General features: G+C 58.2%; 1 protein-coding gene across 4 annotated transcripts in view; it reads left to right on the top strand.

Moving 5' to 3' along the window:
- Positions 1-257: 257 nt before the first annotated feature.
- PTPRF (protein tyrosine phosphatase receptor type F) overlaps positions 258-21597 on the top strand; it is an 85564-nt gene continuing 64224 nt past the window's right edge. For 3 of the 4 annotated variants that reach the window (XM_045897899.3, XM_054512920.2, XM_045897894.3), the window contains exons 1-3: positions 259-436; positions 7142-7218; positions 13842-13977. In XM_045897899.3, coding sequence (XP_045753855.1) covers positions 13887-13977 — 91 coding nt within the window. In that variant the 5' untranslated portion in view covers positions 259-436; positions 7142-7218; positions 13842-13886. Of the gene's footprint in view, positions 437-7141; positions 7219-13841; positions 13978-21597 lie in introns of all 4 variants that reach the window. The other variant, XM_045897897.3, reaches the window with a different exon arrangement.

The raw sequence follows: 21597 nt of genomic DNA, 5'->3' as shown, positions 1-21597 counted from the left end.
ATGGGAGTTTGGGTCTGTCCTTGCTCATGACTGGGGTTCTGGTCCAACACTGGAGCTCCAGTCGGTTGAGACTCAGGGTTGGGCTGTGGCCTTGCTGGGCCTACGCGGCTCCACCGCTCTACGAGTAAGAGTGCACGAGGGGAGGGGCGGCGCCGGGGACGCGCACGGCAGGGGCAGGGGCGCGGGCGCGGGCGCGAGCGGGGGCGCGCGGCTGGAGCTGGCGCGGGAGCGGCGGGAGCGGTGGCGGCGGCGGCAGAGGCGGCGGCTCCGACTCCGGCTCCGGCTCCGGCTCGGGCTCCGGCTCCGGCTCGGGTGGCGGTGGCGGGAGTGGGACCCGGCGGCGGCGGCGGCGGCGGCAGAAGAGCAGCGGGAGCAGCGGCCCCAGCGGCTTGGGGGGGGGGGGGGGACATGCGGACCGACGGCCCCTGGATAGGCGGTGAGTGACCCCCGGGCCCCCCTCCAGTCCCTTCCGCATCCGTTCCTTCCCGGCTCCCGCCGCCCCCTCCCCGCGTCCTCCGAGCGGGGCTAGAGGCGCCGCTTAGGCCGGGCCGCGCCCCCACCTGCCGCGCCCGCAGCCTCGGCTGGGCCCCCCCCTCTGAGCCTGGCGGCTCCTCCCCGCGCTTACCCCGCGGCAGACGCGCCCCCCCCCCACCACTGGTGCCGCCGCCGGCTGGCTAGCTCCTCGCCGCCCCCCGCCGCCCCCCTCCTCCCCGCCCCGCGCGCCGCACCTGAGCCGCAGCCCGCGCCCCCCAGTGCAAAGTTTCCCTTTGCATTTGTGCTCCGCGTCCTCGGTCCCGCCTCGTCTCCCCCCACCCGCGGGCCGCGCTCCGGGGGCGGCCCTCCACCTCCCACCGCCACCCCAGCCCCGGGCGGGTCCAGGCCGCGCCCCCGCCGCACAGGCGCCCCCTCCCAGCCGGCAGGGGATCCGCAGCCGACGCGCCCCCGGCTCGCTCGCGGCCCAGGCGCACGTGCGGGCCCGGGGTGCGCCGGGCGCGAGTTTGGAGCCCCCCGCCTGCCGCGGTAGCCGGCACGGGCAGGGGAGGGGCGGGGCGGGCTGTGCCCACCCCCACCCCGGCGCAAAGACCTGAAGGCCCCGGAACGACCTGTCCCGTGAGGACGTGTCCCCTCGGACCCGCTCCGGAAAGTTCACTCAGTCGCCGCCCCGCGCCCGTCCCGTCCCGTCGTGCCCCGGTCCCCATCGCTGTGACCACATTTCAGGCTCAGCTTCTGTTTTCCTGGGTGTCTTGGTCTCAGTGCCCTTCAGTGTCTGTATCTCTATCTCCCTGTGTCGCTGCCTCCCAGTCTCACCCCCCGCGCCCCCAGGGTTTCTCCCGCTGTGTGTGGCTCCCTCCCCGGGCCTCTCTGTTCTTCCTGCCCGCGTCTCTCTGTACTCCCTTCCCCATCTCTCTCTGTCTCTCTCTCTCGTCTCCTGTTGGTTTTTCGGTGTCTCTGTCTCCCACTGACCAGGATCTCTGCCCGCGCTCTGCTAGGCCCCCTCCTCATTTCTCTGGAATGCCGCCTCTCTGGTTCTTCCATCCCCAGGGTGGGGGAGGGGCTGGGCTTTCTCCCCATTTCAACGACCCCCCCCCCCAGCCCCGCGCAGTGGAGGGCCCCCAAGGTGGAGCAGGTTGTGCGGTGGGAGCCCGGTACCCGAGCTGTGAACTGGAAGGGAGGGGATTCTCTGGATTCCCCTGAGGGCGGCCAGGCAGAGCCTGGGAGGCTGGACTGCTGAGTGTTGGTGATGAAGGCTTCACTTTGGTTCCTGAAGAGACAAGGGCAGGGATCCAGAGTGACCTGGTGCGGAATCTGGCCAGAAAATCCAGGGGAGTGCATTGGGGTGGGAGGCCTAGAAAAAGATCCAGGAGGATCTTTCTGGGGGATCCTCAATGGTGAGGGATCCCCTGGGAAGGGAAAGGATCTGCTGAAGAATCCTTTGGGAGGCATCAGAGATCTGATGGGATCCAGAGGAGGGTTCTGAGAGGAAATCTCAGAAAATTCTATGCTTGGCGCCTTATTAACTCTTGCTTCAGGGAGCAAGAAAATCCCTGTTTTTCACTGATTATATGAATGAGCCTAGGGCTTCAAGAAGGAGCAGGTGTAACTCCCCAAGCACAGCCCCCAACATCCGCAGCCCCGGGCACAGGCCACACACACACACACACACCTTCATTCCCACACTCAGCTCCCCCCCCCGCCCCACACACACTGCACATCTACTTGCCTTCTTGCCCTCACACTTGCACACGGGGGCCTGCCCCGCAGCCGGAGCTCAGGCATCTACTGGGCTTGCGTGCCCACGCACCACTCTGTGTGCCCACTTGTGCCCTCATAGCACCCCTTTGCACATCCCGGGGAAGGGTGTGTGCACACCCACAGTCTAGCGCACTCTTCCTGCACACATTTTCTTGCACATTTTGGCTGGCTCAGTTTCCCCCTTGTGATTTGAAATGTGTCTGTAGTTTGGTTTTCCTCTCCAGTTGCTCTTTCCCTTCCCTCTTTCTTTCAACAAGGAAATTGTTTTAATATTATTCCTTCCTTCCTCCTTGTCCTTCCCCCTGCAGCTCCTGGCCTCCCCTCTGTTGAGCCTTGTTCACACTGTGAGCATGGGGTGGTGTCCAGGGCCTTGATTTGGGGGCTGGTGAAGCAGTTGGAGGGGGATGGCTGCAGGAAGAGTAGATGGGCTGAAAAGCTTTTCTTGGGAATTGGATTGATATGCAGCAAAATGCTGGCCCTGGTGGTTTGCGATCTCCCCGCTGTCTCCCATCAGCCCTGACTAGGAGTTCAGTGTGGAGGGCCCTTAGTCAGGGGCAAGTGGGACCCAGGCCTCTTTGATAGAGACTGTGACACATGTCACAGCTTCTGCACTTTCCAGCTTCTTCCTCCCTGCGCCTCAGTTTCACCCCCTGTGAAATGGGACAGCTAATCCAGCCCTGACTGTTGTGAGCATCCAAGGGAGCTGTGGCAGTGGGTAATCAGCAGTGGCAGGTCCTCCTCGTGTGACCGACACTGTTGTGTGCTTGGGCCCAGCTTGCAGCCAGGGCCCTGCCCTCGAGAAGCTCATGGTCCCTGGGGGAACAGATTGCATCATGGGAATGCAGAGCAATTCACTAACCTCTTACTGATTGCCGACAGTGTGCCAGACTCCGGGCTAGGCACTTTCAGCCGGGCTGCCCTGCTTCCGAGGGGACTAGCAGCTGTGCGGACGAGGCAGCCCTCCCCTCAGGAACAGCTGAGGTTGAGCTCAGCGTCAGTTCATCTAAAGCAGCTGTGGTCCTGAGCAGACGTCACAAGGTTGGGGAAGCTGCCGCCACATGAGGCAAGGGAGAGTTCAGGGGTCAAAGTCAGATGACTTCCAGAAGAGACCGAGAAAGGGCTATCTGAAGTGGGTTTTGAGGAATGAACAGGAGTTTTCCAGTTGAACAAAGAGCACTCCAGGCAGAGAAAATAGTGTGGGTGAAGACTCAGAGGTCTTGAGGTATTCTAAGGTATAGCAGATCCCAGAGGGCCTTTAATGTCCTGTAAATAGCTGTGACTTTACTCTGAGAACACAGAAGGGAGCCGCCAAAGATTTAAAGCTGGGGGAGGGGGAGGGGTGGAATGTGCTAGGATCAGATTTACGTTTCCGGAAGAGGATTCTGTGGTTATGGGAAGTGGATGGACCCAGGATGCCCAGTGAGGAGGGTGAGGGTAAGTCAGGTGAGAGGTGATGGTGTCTTGGATAGGGCAGGAGCATGGAGCCAACTAGAAGGCACATTTATGAGGACAGGATGATTTATTGGATGTGGAGGTGGAAGAGAGGAAGAGGAAGGGGTCCGGGTTCCTGGGAGTGACTGGGTGGGGCCCTTCCTGAAGGCCCTGCAGCGTCACTGAGCTGGGACAGGGAGGAGAGGTAGATTTAGGGGGTGGAGAATGAACTCGAGCTCGCGGTTGGACACGTTGTCTTTGAGATGCTTGGGACATTTGAGTTCCAGTGCGGGCAGAGGAGACATCCAGGAGGGGGCTGAGAGAGTGCTGAGCTGTGTTCGTCAGTGGTTAGTGCAGGCTCTGGTTCCAAACTGCTGAGGTGCCACTCTGCTAAGGAGCAGTGTGACCTTGAGCAAGTTGCTTAACGTCTCTGAATCCGTCTTCTCCTTTGTTAGGTGGGTATAAGACAATTCCGTGCCTCGTGCTGTTGTGATGAGGATTAAGGCTGGATATGCAGGAGGTACTTAGAAGAGGGCCTGGCCTCTAGTAAGCATGATACCTCAATAGTATTAGCAAGTAGTCATTATTGAAATTATCGGAGGGGCTGGTGCAGATCCACCCTCATCAGAATCACAGGGTGGGGGCTGGCAAGGGGGCGCCTTTGAAACAATACCTTGTTGAGGTTAGGGGACCTGCTCTCCTAAAATAGTTGCAATTCTGAACTGAGGTTCGCAGGTTAGAGGAGCTCAACAAGGAGAATGCTTGGCCCCAAGCTGCCTGCCCTCGTCATCATCTATGGGATTGTGTGTATTGCTCAGGTGTATTTGACCTTCTGGTGGGCTGGTGTGAGACTAGAGGCCTCAGTGTGCTCAGTCCCCCCTTCCCCCCACCCCACCTGGGCCCTGGGTGTCTAATGAGGTCCAGATGCACCGGTCTCTGTGTGCCCCCCCCACCCCAGATCAGAGAACGGTGGTTTTTGCTCCTCGGCAGTGTTTTAGCTGCTACTTCTGGGGACTGTTCTGGCGTAGCCATAGGGCCTGCCTGGGAGCTGCCCTGGAGGGGCCCTGGTGTCTCTGCTCCTCTAGATTTCAACTTGCTCCTTGTCCTGCTGCCAGACAGGGCTCCAGGTGTGGCACATGACCAAGAGCCCTCCTGGGGGCCAGCCTTGGGTGGGTGCCAAGGACTCTTACCTGATCCTGGTCATTGCTGCCAACCTCACCATTTCTGAGGCCCTTCTGGGGGCCAACCAGGGATTCCAGACTTGGGTTTGGTATCAGTCAGACCCTTTCCGAGTAGCTTTCCAGTTGGCCTTCTGGGTGTATCTGGTGGTCCTGATTGTTCTGGGTTTGTGCCAGAGTGGGTCTAGAGTGGTTCTGGGAGCTGCTGCTGGTGAACGTGAGGGGTGATTCTGATTGCCTGTCTAGGTTGTTTTGGGGCCCGTTTGATCCTGGACTGGTGTGATGCCAGGTACTATTCTGGCTGTTCCAGAATCCTGCCCTCATGCTGTTCTGTGTACTTTAAGGTCTTTCCCGTTGCAAAGTTTTGTCTGTTCTCTGACCCACCTCCAGGCCATTTGGGACATAAACCCCTTTCCTGGTCAGTTTAGGTCATGCTCCTAGTGCCAGCTGGCTTAGGGACCCTCCCCATTCTCCGCCTCAGACCCTGTCCCTCTGCCCCAGGGTCCCTGAGCAGTGGAGGAGCCAACAGCCTCATATCTGGCAGCATGAGGCCCCGGCAGGCGTCCCCAGACAAACCGGCCTTTGAGTCTAGGACATGGAAGCTGGTTTGTCTGGCCAGACCCGCCCAGCAGCCTGTGTGCTGGGAGCAGCGGCCACAGGGAACCTTGTGGAAACTCAGTGGACCTGGGGAGGGAGGTGTGCAGCCCTCCTGAGGGCCAGGGCTATTGGTTCGGGCAGGGGCAGAGGCCAGTGGAGGCCAGAGAGAGGGTGAGCTGCAGGGTCAGCACGGGATGGTGGTGGGTCGGCGAGGCCCGTCTTGGTCCGTTATGATGAGCCTCCCGTCAATGAGGACGTTCCCCCATGCTGGCAAAGGTGGTCAGTCTCAAGGGAGGACAATTCCCAGGTGCAGGAGGCTGGCTTCGAGTTGGTGAGGGTGCTCCCTGACCCCCGTCCCTGAGTGTCCGTTTTGGGAGGAGCCACGGTGGAATTGCTGTGTTTGTGGGGGTGGGAGGCTGAAGAGAAGCCCACTGTGACGTGCAGCCTGCCCTGAGTGGGCCCCAGTGGCGCCCAGTCGCTGAGCTGTGGCGAGGTGGGGACGAGACTGTGTGGGCATGTCTGACCCCCACCCCCACCCAGGACGGTGCCTACGCTTCTAGAGGGAAGAGCCGGGCTGTGTGGCTGTGTGTGTGCCAGGGGAGGGGGCATCCAGGGGCACACCTTCATTTTAAAAATTACAGAGAAGCAGAAAGTCAAAAATAAATATTGCTGCTGAAGCTTCTTTGAAGGCTACGCGTATGCTGGTGTGGTTCTTCCAAGCTGCAGTGTTTTCTTTGAACTCATTCGTGTGTTCATCCACTCATTCGGCATATCCTAATGTCCTGATGGAGCACCTACCATGTACCTGCTCTCTCCTGGGTGCTGGGGCTACAGAACTGAGCCGGGCACACGCCAGGCTTATGGTCATGACTCGGTAATTGTATAAAAGAATAATCTGTGGGGCGCCTGGCTGGCTCCATGGGTTAAATGGCTGCTTTCGGCTCAGGTCGTGATCCTGAGGTCCTGGGATCAAGCCCCACATTAGGCTCCCTGCTCGGCGGGGAGCCTGCTTCTCCCTCTCCCTCTGCCGCTGCCCCTGCTTGTGTTCTCTTTCTCTGTTTCTCTCTCAAACAAATAAAATCTTCTTAAAAATTAAAAAAATATAATTCATGACATTTGTCATCACTACTCCTAGGCAAGGTCCAGGCATGTAGTCTGGGTCACCATGGAAGGCCTCCCTGAGAAAGTGCCATTGGCTCTGAGATCTAAGGGATACTTGGCAGAAGCGTGTGGGCAGCATGTTTTAGGCACTGACAAGGCTGGAGACTGCACAAAATGTGGCACATTTGAAGATCAGAAGAGGAAGTTCTTGTGGTTGGCTGGCAGGCCAGAGCTTGGGCCGGTGGGGCTGCAGAGGTGGGCAGGGCCTCTGTTCTGCTGGGGGGGTCTCAGGAGGGCTAGCTGCAGGGGTAGTGGGTGCCTCAGTCTGTGTTGCTCATGGCTCTATGCTGGTACCTGGAAAAAAGCCCAGCACATAGTAGATGCTCAGGAGTCCTGAAAAGAGAGTGAGCGAGTAAAGAGATGGGCATTTTTACTGAATGGGGAATGTCCTGCATGAATGGTTTCGAAACCTACTTTTTTTTTTTGTCATAAACAGCAGGTTTTGAATGTCTTTCTGCGTCAATATCTACTCTGCTGTGATGAAATTCTTGGTGTTTTCTCATGCTTTACTCTCTCTCCAGGAAGGAGCGGAGACCCCGATGCCCTGCCCTCAGTGCTGGTTGTCCAAGAGTGACTGACGTGAGCAAGCAGAGACCTGGTGAGTATGCCCCAAGAGGTGGCAGGGGCTGGGGGCATAGAGGGGTCCTGTGGGCCAGGCTGAGCAGCTGGGATTGTGATGCAGACTGGTGGGGAGCCGTGGAAGGGTTGCCACGAGGCGTGTGACCCGGTCCAGTGTGCACATGGCTGAGCGATGGTGAAGGACCAGGGAGGTGGTGATGGAGGCAAAGAGAAGGGATGTGAGTGCCTTTTAGGGACGTGGAGGAGACAGGACATGGTGAAGGGCTGAATGTGGGACACGAGGGAGGAGGGGAGGTGTCAAGGATGGTGGCTGGGTTTCTGGCCAGAATGCTTGATGGAGGTGGGTGGGGAGTGATACACAGCTCGTTAGCTGCTGTAGGTGCGAAATAGGCTTCTGGGTGACGTTCTGGGACTTACACTGGGATCCGTGTGCTTCTCCATTCACTGTGTTTCTGGAGAAAATTCTGTTCCCATCAGCTGTAAGTTGTGGTAGAAAGAGCAAGGCACTCCCAAGATCCGGGCACCTCCTTCCTTGTCTCTTTCACTTCCGTCTTTCTGCCAGAAGCACAGAGCAGGTGGGTTGGGGTTGGAGATGGATCATGGTGAGCCTTGGATATCCAGCTAAAGACTCTAGACTTTTTCCTGAGGGTGATCTGGAGACAATGATGGCTCTTAAGCAGAAAAGCACCATCCATGCATCCATCTCTCTACTTGCCCATCCATCGAGTCCCGAAACATTATCTGTGTGTCTGCTGTGGAGTCAAGCAGCAGAATGCACCCGAGGGCCATGATCACCTTGGCGTTCCTGTAAGCCAGCGGGGGCACTGGTTTGTGTGCAGGGCAGACAGGGAGCAACCTGAGGCAGGAAGCCCCCTGAAGAGGTCCGTGCTCCTGAGGTCTCACTAGCATGCTGTGGCTGGAGTGGAGGCAGTGTAGGCCCAAACTTCCTGACCAGTTGGGGTGTGTGGGGTGAAGAAAGAGGAGAATTTGAGGAGGATTGGCTGGCTTGGGAGACCAGGTCAGTGGTAGTGCTTGTCACTAAGATGGGGACCAGGAGGAGGGGCGGTACTGGGGAGGATGAGCTCTGGTTCGGCCATCATTCAGTAAGCTCCTGGAAGGCCCAGCCCATGGCTTTCTCATTCATCTCCCTGCCCCTTGGCTCAGGGCCCAGCAGGGCCCCCTGAATAGATCTGCATGGTCAGCTGATGAGGAGGGTCGTGAGAGATGGATCTGGCCTAGACAGGAAAAGGGAGTGAGCATGTATTGGGGATCTGCCAGGGGCCCGGTCCTATGCGTGGCAAGATGGGCATTGGGATCATGTAGATTGTGCAGCAGGAAGGCTGTGTCGTAGGTGGGAAGGGTCAGATGGGGAGGCATGTGTCCCTTCACTTTTCCGTCCTCAGGTGTTGGGTCTGACCTACCTGGGAGCCCATTCTCAGCAAGAAAGGTGCCTGAGAGCAGAGTTCTCTGTCTCGTAGAGAGGCCGCTTGCTGATGGCCTGTGTGAAAGGGTGTGGGAGATGTGCTGTAAGGCCTGGCTTCTGGAGGTGAGGCTGACTTCGAGGGGGAGGCGAGGATGCTCTAGGATCCTGAGGCCCAAGTACAGCTGATACAAGGGTTAAGCCAGGCTGGGATGCCCAAGGTGCTCATAGGGGACTGGGTTCTGGGGTAGGCCCTGGCCTACATCAGCAAAGGATCTTGCTGTCTATACCAGGTTTTCTCAGCCTTAATACTATTGACATTTTGGACCAGTTAATGCTTTGTTGCGGGAGGCTGGCCTATTACTGTAAGACATCTAGCAGCATCCCTTGTTTCTCCCTACGAGATGTCAGTAGCACTTGCCCCCGACCTCCAGCTTCGACTATAAAAAATGTCCCCAGATGTAGCCTGATGTCCCATGGGGGTTGGGGGGCGGCTACAGAATCACTCTAGATTGAGAACCCCTGGTCAACACCACCTCTTGCTGCCTTCACTAAACCAGGGAGGGTCGCTTGAGCTGAGTTCTGAGGGGTGAGTCGGTGGCTGGGGGCAGGAGAAGGGCGTTCCTCCCGGTAGAGAGATCAGCAGGTACCGAGGCCTGGAGGTGCTGGTGAGCATTCACCCCAGGGAGGCTCCGCTGCCTGAGGAAGGAAGCTGGAGGGCTGGTGGCTTGGTAGGGCTATAGGTGTAGGCAGGTGCCTCTGCTGGTCCCCTTGGTCTGCTGCCCCCAGCTGAGCCTCTGCTGGACCTCGTGCCCCCTGGAGAAACTCTGGGATGCACTTCCTAAGTTTCCCCTCCATTCCCCGGGGAGCCCAAGAAGCCGAGGGCTGTGAGAGGGTAGGGGGCCCGGCTGTAGGAGGGCGGGCGGGCTGTTGCAGGCTGTGCTCACGGACTCTGGCCACCTGGCTGGCAGAGGGAAGCTGCCTGCTGCTGGCTGCCTCCTTCTCCGGGGCCGGGGTCGAGGCTGAGGCTGATTTATTCCCGTCATAATCCCGCGGTCGGTTTGGTGAGAGTTGGAAACATGTTGGTTTTCCTTCCCAAGTGTAACAAGGCCTGTTTCCGCCTCCGCGGCTGCTGATGCAGTGCCACGCGGTGAACTGTCCAGGACATGACAAAAGGGCTCGGTTAGCTGCCCGCGGCTTTGACCGTGAGCGGCTCCCGGCTTTCCCTGCCCTCAGGCTCCTCCTGCCCAAGTGTTGGTCTCTCCTCTTGGCCAGCCCCTCTGGGGGGCGGGCCCTGGGTGCCCCTCCTCCAGTTGATGTCCATTTTGGGGCCCCAGCCTCGGGGGAGCCACGGTCCTGGTCTGGGGGTGGGGGAGCTGTAGGAACAGGTGGTATTTGGAGACTAATTAATATTTGTGAATAATAACACGTGCCCAAGGGAAACAAATCAATCTGTGTTTGCATATTCATGAAGAGGACTCAGAATGATCCCAGCTGTTCTCCAGCCAGGGATCCCCCCCACTGTCTCTGGCATAACATGGTCTCTCAGGGGTGGGGGAACCCATTGAGGCTGACAGGGGTGCTTAGGTTGGGCTGCATGGAGGTGACATGGCCTCTGCGTTCCATACATTTCCAGGGCATTCTTATTTGAATCTTGTGGTTTGGTGTGGTGCCTGGCCCTTCCTTTTTCCTCAGAGCAGTGACTCGCAGGCTCTTGGATTTCACAAACCAGTACACTTTCCAAGAGTACTTGGGGTTCAGATATCGGAATGGCAATTTATTATTTGGCCAAGTAAGGACATTATAGAAAATACTGCTATCTGCTATCACCCTTATTGCATACAAGAAAGGACATTTTAACACTAAAACACAATTCGAGAATAAAGGACAGTTCTTCCCAAGAAAGGGCATTTGGCAGCTTTACACTGACATAGCAAAGGAAAAGGATATATCAAAACCGTTCTGAATGTGGAAAAATCCCATCCAATTATATTCCTATAATGTCGTACGGTATGGAATTGTTTTCCTGCCCCAGTATGTCAGCGTGGTGGAGCCAGTGGCCCACAGTGCATTTCAGAGACAAGCCTTCGTTAATGTCAAGAGTGCAGGCCTTGTTCTCATCTCAGTTGTTAGAAATGCAGACTCACCCAGCCATGCTGGGGGAAGTGGACGCTCAGCTCTTAACACTGTTGCACTGGATTCAGAAGGTTCTCGGCGACCCCAGCAAGGTTAGCATTAGTCCTACCTCCCTGCTCCTCTCCCACCTTCTCCCCACAGGTGACCCTGAGCACTCCGGGGTGGGGACAGGGCCGAGGTCTAGACCAAGGCGAGGCCCAGGGATCCAAGACTCGGAGGAAGGGGGCCCAGGGCTGGAGGCAGACTGTGTTTCCAGAGTCTGGGGTAGACAGCAGCTCGCTCTCGCTAGGAGCTGGTGACCCAAGAAGCCCCGGCTTGGACAGCAGTGTGCCTGCCGGAGTACTTCCTGAAGAATGTGTCCGTGTCCATGTGTTCCCTGTGTCTCCGGTCTCTGGGTAGCCATGTCCCTGTGTCCATGCACCTCTGGGAGAAGCTCTTCGGAGAGGGGATGTCTTTGCTTTCAACTTCTCTACCTTTGTCCTGCTTTCTGTGTCTGAATAGTGTGCTAGTCTCCCAGACTCAGAGACATAGGGAGCCCTCGGAGTCCCCAGGTTAGTGTCACTTGTCTTTCCCACACTGGGGCTGGGGTTACCAGAGGCCCCAGTTCTCCTGACACCCATGGCCGGAATCTCATTCTAGACTGTACCACAGGACCTCTGTTCTGGAGTTAGGCCCCCTCGATGGCTGTACTGGGGACTCACACCCCATGATGTCTGTGTCGGGGGGGTTACACCCCCACAATAATGGACTGGCAGGTTATGTCCCGGTAACGTCTGTCAGGCAGCTCTACTTCCGGTGGGGTCTGGCCCCGACAGCCACACCTCCCGGATGTGCCCCCCTGGGAGTTACGGTGCTCTGATTACTGTAGGCGGGCCGCTACAGGGATATGCCGCCCGCCGTGAGAATCGTCCTGGGGGGTTCCAACCCATGCTCACAGTTCCAAGCACGTGTGCCTCCGTGACCTCTCCTTTGTAGCCTTATCGCCTTTAGTTCGTACCAGGGAGATCTGCCCCCCATGCTGTGTGTTCCTGTGGCTTACGTGGCCGTGGTGTCTACCCAGGGAGGGGGTGCATACCCAGAATGCTTGCACCCGGGAACGAAACCTCTGTGCATATGCTATTGTTGTACAATAGCTGGACTAGGCCCCTCTTCCCCTGTCTTTTGGTGCAACAACACACCACTGAGCCGTAAACCCACGGTGTCTGTACCAGGACGACAGGATGATTGTGTCAGGGGGCGTGCCCCCGTGGCAGCCTGGCCAGGCAGTTCGCCGCTGCATGTCTGCTGAGAACTTTAATTCCATGGTTGGTGCTGTGGCTTCACCTCAGTGCAGTGGCGACCAAGCTCAGACAGGGCTTTGGTGCTAGGGGACCTCCTTCCCAGACCGGCCGTACCGGGCATCGTGGTGGGGACCCCCTCTCTCCGGGTCTCAGCCACTGGAACCTTGTGATCACTGAGTGGAACCCCAGGCACGGTGTCAGTGGGGCCGGATGCCCATCGTGCCCCCTTCAGCTTTCTTGCTTTTGCTTCTCGGCTGCTGTCTAAGACTCGTAGCCAGCTCTTGGGACGAAGGACATCTGCACTTTGCCCTTTGTGCTCAGCCCCTGCCCCACTTCACAGTCCTGCCTGTTTTGTCTTAGCACCTCTGCTTACCTACCGCCCTCTGGTCTTAGGACCTCTGGCTGTCCCGGTTGAGACCCGAGATCGAGTTCCAGGCAGGAGCAGAGCCATCTTTGAGCCCTGCCCCTTCACATTCCCCGGCCCTGGCACTTCCTTGCAAATTCTCCTACCACTGTGGGCCAGCTGGGACCTGGCTCTAACCTAGACTCTCCCACCGGAGTCCATGGGACCCCTACAGGGCCCCAGGGTATGTTCATCATCACCCCCTGCCCCCTCTATGTCCGGCTGTGCTTTCAGAGCATTATTGAGGGACTTCTCATGTGCCAGCCACCTGCTCAGAGTGAAGTGTGAGCAGAGCTGGTGGGCACTGTTGTGGGTCCCCTAAAGCCCCCCGGGTGGGGGGTCCAGCATTGGGGCTGTGGCGCAAGAGCAGTGTATCCGTAGTGAAAGCTTCATACAGGTGCGTGGCAGACTGCGGAGGGCACACCTGGTGGAGGAGCCCGAGGAGCAAAGGCCTGGGAGGCATTCAGCCAATCCCAGACACAGTCTTCCCTGTGCACAGGTGGCGGTCTCAGTCTGGAAGGCAGTTCTGAGCAACCAGCTCCCGAAGCTACTAGGCCACTAGGGCAAGGGCAGAGAAGGTGTGGGTGGAATCTGAGGGTCCAGCACCCCCATTCCTGGCCACACCAGGCCCTCCCTGCAGTTTCCTTTTGGAGTGGGAAGGTGCCATGGGAATTGGGTAGGTTGAGGGTGGCCAGGCGGGGCAGCTCTGACTTGTCAAGAGCACGTCCTGGCGAGCCTGGACGGGTTGTGGCTTTGGCTTCGAGCCTCTGATACCTGGATTCTGTCTGCTGCGAACAAGTCTGTGCTCTGGGGCCTGTACTCAGCATGCGGGGTCTGGCCCACTGCCTCCTCCCTCCCTGCTGGGGAGAGAAGAGACAATGGGATGCCCCAGGGACTCCAGAGTCCCTGGCCTGCATGGGTCTGCTACCTTCTCACTGCTCCCTGTCTCTGTCTTGTTTTGTTTTGTCTGTGTGTCTCTGTGTCTTCTGACCCTGTTTCCCCATTCCTGTCCCCTTCCGGAGGCAAGTTGGAAACTCACAAACTGGGACAGAACAGCCCTGTACATCCTCTGGGCTCAGTGGCCCCCTGCCCTGCTACTCAGGTTTAGAGAATGACCTGAAGGCCTCTTGTGCTGTCTCCCTACAGTGTGACCATTGGGTTATCCTCGGGGTCACCGAGAAGAGGGGATCAGTGAGGAGCCTGGGTCGCCACAGGGCTCTGCGGGTCCAGTTGGTCATTGCACAGTCCAAAGGTGGGCGGTGTGTCTGTGGAACCGGGCTCTGGATGGTCAGTGAGGATGAGCGGGGTCTGGGTGGTGAGTGGGGGCCAGGAGGTGGCACAGGTGGGCGATAGGGTCATCGCTGGATACCAGCTAACTGGCTGTGCCCTTCTCTCCATCACAGGTGGATTGTCCTGGGCTGTGGCTGGCCGTGGTGCTAGAGCCCTGGATGGCCCCTGAGCCAGCCCCAGGGAAGACGATGGTGCCCCTTGTGCCCGCGCTCATGATGCTTGGTTTGGTGGCAGGTGCCCATGGTGACAGTAAGTCTGACCCCTCAAGCTGCACGTTCCTCCTAGCAGGATCCTAGGGTGGGGGACATGGGCAGCTACTATGAGAGGCAGGATTGTTAGACACCTTCCCAGACCTCCTACTATTAGAGAACCGCCCCCCCCAAGAAGTACTCCAGCCCCATGCTTCCTAGGAGCATCCTGTGGAATCCCTTAAGGCACTGCAAGGTGGAGCATGGCTAAGTGTGACCCCGTTTTATGGAACGGGGGTGAGACATGTCCAGGATTCATGTGGTCATCGGGTGGCGTGCTTAGGCGTGTACTGTGTCTGCCACTGCAGATCTGTGCAGAAGACCCAGTGTGAGCCATGTCAGAATTGAGTGGGAATAGGGGGGTGGCACATGAGGAATGTATATAGGTGTGTGAATGGGGTGCCGGCTGAGTCCACAGGTCCAAGGAGTGGTCGGAAGCCAGAGCCACCGTAGCCCTTTCCCTGGGCCGGACTCTTGGGGTTCACATGTGGGAACACTGAGCCCTTCCTTCCCCTTCCCCACCATCCACCATCCCCACCCCTTCCCTACCATCCTCCTTCCCCCAGCCCCTCAGCCTGGGGAATGGGGGGAAGATTGCACCTGGCCGGCAGGAAGCTGGGCTGTGTGTGTGTGTGTGTGTGCGCGTGTGTGTGTGTGTGGAGGGAAGTGGGATCGTCCCCTGCCCAAATCTAACTCCGAACTTTCATCCCTTTCCTGCCGCCCTTCCCCCTGCCTGGCACTACAAGACTGGCCGCAGCCCTCCCCGTCACCATGGTTACCACTGCTTGGTTACTGGAGGGAGGCGGAGCACAGGTCCGATTTAGCCAATCTGCACACTGACTGGGAGGGGTGAGGTCGGAGCCAAGGTCCCTGGGGGAAGGGGCTGTTCCCAGCCTGTCGGGAGCCCAGAGGTGGCCAAGGGCCAATGTGGGGGTCAGCCTGGGGGTTAGCGGGCCACAGGGCTTCCATCACCCCCCACTCCAAGTATCTGGGCATAGATCTCTCTCCTTGCCCCACCCAGGCCCTTTCTCCTAATGGCTCATTAATTATTCAGGACCAGATCCCGGAGAGGGGTGGGACCAGGGCACCCCGCCCTTTGTCCTCTGAGGAGGGGCCCTGGTGGGGCTAGTAGGGCCAGGGGAAGGGGAGGGCCTTCCTCCTGGGGGCGGAGGGAGGGGGGTAGTGGAAGCTTTGAGGTGCAGGCCCTGGTGGGGGTGATCTCCAGGCCTGGCTGGGGCTGTTGGGGAGAGCTTGAGCCTGCAGAGGCAGGTTGGGGTCGAAGTCACTGGGTGTGACTCTGACGTTGGCAGGGAGGCAAAAGCTTGTCAACAGTCAGGTGTGGTCAGTAGCCCTTGGACACTGAAGTCCTGTCCTTGCTCCCCGACCTCACCCTGGACACTCTCATGGCCTTTGGACAAGAGCTTGAGGGCTGAGGGAGGAGCTCCCAGCTGGGCTTTCAGACAACACATCCTGGGAGACTAGCTGCCTTCCCCTCCTGCTGTAGACCGAACATGCCATAACGCGTCCCCTCATACCCCCAAACCTGTTCCTCTTTCTGTGTTCTCTCTCCTGGCCAATGGCATCACCACCCGCCCCAGCACCCAAGTCAGAACCCGGGGCCTCCTCCCTGTCTCATACCCCACATCTAATCCATCGCCAACTTCTGTTGTTTCTCCCTTCTAAACATCTTTGGAATGCATCCACCTTCCCTTCCGCTGCCTTCACCCAAGCCACCCTCGCTCTTGTTTGGGCTTTCACACGCAACTGCCTCCCTATGGCTTCCCTGCCTCCGTTCCCTCACAAGCCATTCTTCCAAAGTAAAAGTCTGGTTGAAAACGAAAGCCTGACTGTGTCACCCCTCAGTTTAAAATCCCTCATGGGTCGTCTGGGTGGCTCAGACGGTTGAGCATCTGCCTTTGGCTCAGGTCATGAGCCCAGGGTCCTGGGATCGAGCCCTACATAGGGGGTCCCTGCTCAGCGGGGAGCCTGCTTCTCCCTCTCCCTGCCGCTCCCCCTGCTTATGCTCTCTCTTTCTCTGTCAAATAAATAAAATCTTTAAAATAAAATAAAATCTCTCACTCTCCTCCCCTGTTGCCTTCAGAATCAAGCCTAGGGGTCTCAGTGCTTCTCAAGGCCCTGCATTTTCCAGCCTCTACCAACCTCATCCTTCACTCTGCCCCCCTGCCGTGTAATCCCGCCATGCTGACTTCTCTGTCGCCCATGCGCTTCCCAGGCCTCTGTTCCTTCTGATCCCTCTGCTTGGAACACTCTTCCTCATCCTCTTCCCTGACCAGTTCCTATACACTTCCTCCAGGAGTCTGGGTCATGTGCCACTTGGGGGGCAGAGTGGAAGAATACTTGGAGCAGAGTCCCAGAACCTCCATGCTGGTCCCTTGAGACCCAGAACCCAAAGACCAGGGTCTGGAAGGTAGGAATCAGCTAGAGATGCTGAAATAGGGTGAGTGGGGCTCTGCTCCCAGGCAGACAGCCATGGGAGAGGGGACTGGGCTGGGAGCTATGGGGACCTTGGCCTGGGTCTTAAGGACCTGCTAAATACACTTTTGGATCTGTACCCTTTCCACTGTGGCCAGGCTTAGGCTGGGCTTGGGAGACTTCTAGCCAGGGATGAGTGGGCAAACGTGGACAGAGCTGCTGCAAAAGGTAGGGCAGGCGCCCCAGAGAATTGACGACCGGAGCAGTGAAGTGCAGAGCGGACAAATGTGTTTCTATAGGCCTCTTAACGAGACAAATGAATGGGAGCGCTGGCCTCTGAGGGGAGCGGAGGGAAGGAGGGTGGAGAAGCAGCTGCCGAGAGTTAGCCCAGAGGCCCCAGCGTTAATGCCGAGTCAGCTCCAGTGGAGACCCAGGCACACGGGGTTGGGCAGTTCCTGAGCCCAGGGCTTCGTGGTTTCTCAAGGGGAGCGGCTTGTGGCGCTGGAGGTGGTCCCAAGCAGGAAGAGGTTTCTGCTGCTCTAACGGGCGAGTCAGGTGCCAGGTGTCCACACAGGCCTGCCCTCGGACCCTGCCGTTCGAGTTACTCCAGCGTGTGCTCTGTCGGGGGGCAGCACCAGCTCAGAGGTAGCGACCTAAGCACCTGGCTCGGGCGCCGGGAGGCTTCCTGGAAGAAGGGAACCCTGAAGAGTGACTGGATATTTGCTAATGGGGGGTGGTGCATAATGGTTTGAGATTGGGTCGGGGGGACATTAATGGCCCTGGGCTTCTCCATGGAGCTCATGAGAGAGCTACAGTGAAAACCTTTTGTCCCCAGGCAGCATGGGACAGAGGCAGGGATGCAACACAGGTGATCAGGTTCGAGCGGGGGCCCTGGTTACGGCCCAGTGACTTGGAATCATAAGAGCCCAGAGCAGGATGCCCCACAGCTGGAGGGGTAAGGGTGAGGGTGGGGTGGGGGGCGGGGGCCTGCGTAGCTGAGGGTGTGTGTGTGTCATGTCATACCCCCGCCCTGCCAGCCTTATGGGTAGGCAGGGCCACCGGGTGGGTAGGACCTGGTGGCCTGCCTAGACTCTGCCCTCTGTGGCGCTTCCAGCAGATTGCTTTCTCTCTCTGGGCCTGTTTTCCTATTGCACAACGAGGGTAATCATTCCTACCTGGAAAGGTTAACTGAGGTCCCATGTTCAAAGCACCTGGCACTTAGTATGTGGTCCCTCCGATCGAGGCCATGACCTGGGGCTCCCTGCGTGTCCCCTGGGAACCCCGGGGTGTCTCTGAGCGGACTCCCCTCTGGAGGGCACCAAGAGTGGTCGTAGGAGCTAGGGTTAATGAGTCCCCAGCTCATGAGGCGGTTCAGGGCCTGGGAATCCACCTCTCCAGGAGCTCCCTCCCCTGCCTCGCTGTCCCTCACCGCCTCGGGGCTGTGTGTCTGCTCTCTGCTTCTGTATACGCATGTGTGTACGTGTGTGTATGTACCCCACAGGGAAGGCACAAAATAGCAGTCCGTCTCCCTGTGGAGGAGCCTCCAAAGTGGCCCAGTTTGGCTGTGGACAGCCCCCCCACCAGAGGTGTGCCCACCCTCTCCCCAAGCCAGCCCACTGGTTTCCTTTATGAGGCCACTCATTCCCACTGTGCATGGGCTCCGTGGCCGCTTGCATGGAGAGTGTCCCAGGGCCCTCTGGGGGCCGCTGCCTGAAGAGCTGTGTGGCCCCCGACCTCCATGCAGCAAGGAAGGGGAGCCAGGGGGTTGCAGAAAGCCCCTCCTGGCACGTGGTCTCTGAAGTTCTTCAGACCCTCCCTGAACACCAGCTCGGCGTCAGCACCAGGCCGAGTGGTCAGGGTGCCTGGTGTTGACAGCAGTCAGTGTAGCTGTGATCAGTGCTGGAATGGGAACCCCAAGGGCAGCCGGACGCAGGGCAGGCTCCCACGGGGGGTGGGGTGCAGGAGAGGGGCAGGGCGCACACGAAGGCAAAGAGGCGCCCATCGGCCTGGCCTGTCAGGGCAAGTCCACCAGGGCCGAGCCGTGTGCCAAGTACAGTGCTTGGCCCATGGAAGGTGCTCCGTTTGGAAAGAGTCGAGAAGGGTGAGCCTAGAGAGGTTAGCAGGAGCACGTGTGGGGAGGGTAGCAGGGAGAGAGGAGTCAGCACCGAGTTTGTAGCTGGGGAGAGCCCTGGTCAGATTTGTGCTCCCCAAAAGTTGGCCTGGTGAACAAAAGGGGCAAGGGCTCAGTAGGGCTTTGGGACGAGGACGAGCTGGGCTTTGGCTGCAGTGCTGGGTGAGGGGACCCTGGGTGGGAGTCGGGGTGGGTTTGGGAAGCTGAGGCTGAGGCTGGAGGCGGGGGAAGGGCCTGTCCCCTGGCGCAGGGGGCTGGGGAGGCTCTGCCAGTTTGGCAGGTGGGTGGGCTGGGCGGCACACTGGCTCCTCTCCAGGCTCCAAGGGGGCTCTGCCTCCTCGGTGGCCCCAGGCCTTGGGCCCCCATCCAGCCTCCACACAGTACTCAGGCTTTTTCCCTTCTCGCTGCTTTCTCGTGACCTAGACCTGGCTCTCCTCCCCAGCTTCTGGTTCTTTGTTTGGCGGGGAGGCCCCGCCCCCCGGCGTGCTCTCCCGGCCATTCCGGTTCAGCAGGTTCCAGCCTCTGGTTTCTGCGGCTGACATGTTGAGGCAGGAGCCAAAGGAGCGCAGCACCCTGGGCTGCTTTCCCTGGTGGAACGGGCTTCCCCCTGGTGTGGAAGGGGCTGCAGTCTCCATCCTCCTTGGGCATCCCCTTGTCAGGTCCCTCCTTTATTTGTTCCACACCCCTGTGTGCCAGGAACTGGTCGGGCAACTGGGACAGGGCAGGAAGCAAAGCAGGCATGGTGTCCGTTCTGCCCTGGGGTATTGTTCTAGGTGGGGAAGCAGCTGTGAGCCAAATACTCGCCCCAAACGTAGAAAAAGTAAAAACGTCACGCACGTACTATGTAACAAACTGTGAGCAGTGCTATGAGAGAGGCAGAGGGAGTTACCAGAGAGCTTAAAACTAGGAACTGAGCTAATGGAGTAGGGGACAATGACAGAGAGACCAAGGGAGGTTTTCTGAGGAAATGATGTTTAAGTTGGGATCAGGAAGGTAAAGAGGATGTCTCAGAGGTTTGTGGTGGCAGAAACAGCTTATGCAAAGGCCCTGAGGCCACAGGGAACATTGCTTATCCAGGGGATGGAAAGCCAGGGCTGGTGGGGGTATGGGGGGCGCATGGTGGAGAGTGGCTGGGGTTAGACCTGGCAGGGCTCTGTCCACCATGAAATGAGTTGAAATTTTGTTTTGATAGCAGTGGGAGGCCGCCTCTGGGTTTTAATCAGAGGAGAGAGGCAGTTCACTCTGGCTGCTGAATAGACCAGAGTGGAGGGGGCAAGACTGGAGGCAGGGACACAGCTTGTTGGGCTGGTGGAGTGTCCAGTCAAGGGAAGGTCGTATCTGGACTAAGGTGGTGGCATTGCAGAAGGAGATCACAGGAGATCACAGAGCTGCTGGTGTGCAGATCCTCGGGTGTGGGGGAGGGGTGCACACCCAGTGGAGCGTGAGTGGGCAGAATCCTATCCGAGAGGACCCATCTGAAAGGACTAGCAAACAGGGACAGGCTCTGCAGACCAACACAGACTGGGAGAGTCTGGAGCCTCCTTCAGAGTGTAGTCAGAGGAAATGTGAAGCAAACTGAAGCTTCTAGAACCTCTGTTATCCCCAGGCCACTCTGTCTCCCACCAAGGCTGCCCTGGCTCTTCTGGCCCAGTGGCCTCATCCCCTCTATTCCAAGAGCAGTCAGGTAGGGCCCGAGTTTCTATCCTCCATGGAGCCTTGGGTGCTGGTGCTGGAAGATGAGCTTAAGATTTAGAATGCCAGTCAAACCCTAGCTCTACCCCCATATCACTCTGTGACTTGTCCGTTACTTAGCCTTCTGAGCCGCCATTGCTCCATCTCTCAAAGAGAAGACGCGAAGACGACCCGCGTCATTGTTTCAAGACTAATAATATGAATGAGAGTCTGCACAGACCCTTGGGTCACTAGCACCATTTTGCAGATGGGAAAAGGGAGGCTCGGAGATGATGAATGACTTGCTTAAAAATTACATAAAGCGCCCCTTCCCCCCGGGCCCCAGAGTGCTCAGTAAGGTGGTCCCCTTCCTGCTCTCTGTACCTGCAGCTGTGACTGCTGACCTAGTGGTTCCCCAGCCCCTCCGCTCCTCAGGGACCGTGCCCATCTCCACTGGACCCTGGATCGGCACCCTCTTCCTTTCTGCTGCCTCCTTGCCATCAGCATGTAAATATTGTCTTTCATGTCTTAGGAAACCAAAAAAGAAACCAAGATGTAAACCTCCCTCGGCCCCTCATCCCCTCTAGGTGCCATCTTTTCTTCACAGCCAATGTCCTGTAAATGGTCACTGCACTCTTCCCTCTCCTTCCTCACTCCCCACTCACTCCTCCACCTTCTTCGGTCTGGCTCCCCCCAGCACGCCACAGGCCCTGTTCTTCACAAGGCCCCTCTGTTCTGCACCAGGTGTCTTGGAGTCAGACAGGCTTGAAGTCAAGTCTCAGATGTGCCACTCATTGGCTGTGTGACTTTGGGCAAGTGACTTGACCTCTCTGAGCCTGTAAACTGGGAATAACAATGGTGAAGGACTAGATGAGATAAAGTTCCTGGTGCAGAGTGGGTGCTTAGGGAGAGATTGTCATCATGGCACACACACGTTTCTGTGCCAGGGATTGGGTCAGGTCGGGGCGGGGCTCACCGGTGCTGAGTAGGTGGTCTGAAAGGTCATTTCTCACGGTATTAGCCTTCCTAGAGCTGTTCATTGGCCTGATTAATAGGAAATGGATCCTCTGTCAGGATTAACGAGGCGTTGCTACGTCTTAATGAAAGCAGGTTTCTCTGGTCTTGTGGCCCCTGGAGGTGGGATTCATGGGGACAGGTGCTCCCAGTCAGCCCTGGTGTGTTGTACCGAGGTGATGTGGGCATGGCGGTACAGTGTCTGAGGCCCCTTCTTCCTTCCCCTCCCCCACCTCCCGGTGGCCACCCTGGGGAGATGTACAGGCTAGCTCTATCAGAAGGCAATAACCCAGTCAGTGGGGGTGGGTGGGAGTGCAGACTTACAGGAAAGCATTCACCTGGGAAGACGTCCAGAGATACTTAAGAGGTGGA

The sequence above is a fragment of the Mirounga angustirostris genome, unplaced genomic scaffold, assembly GCF_029215605.1.
Source record: "Mirounga angustirostris isolate CCGP_5_RB_7025 unplaced genomic scaffold, mMirAng1.0.hap1 SCAF_4, whole genome shotgun sequence".
NCBI classification, from domain to species: Eukaryota; Metazoa; Chordata; class Mammalia; order Carnivora; family Phocidae; genus Mirounga; species Mirounga angustirostris.
The sequence above is the reverse complement of the archived record's forward strand: the minus strand, read 5'-3'. Positions and strand labels throughout refer to the sequence as shown.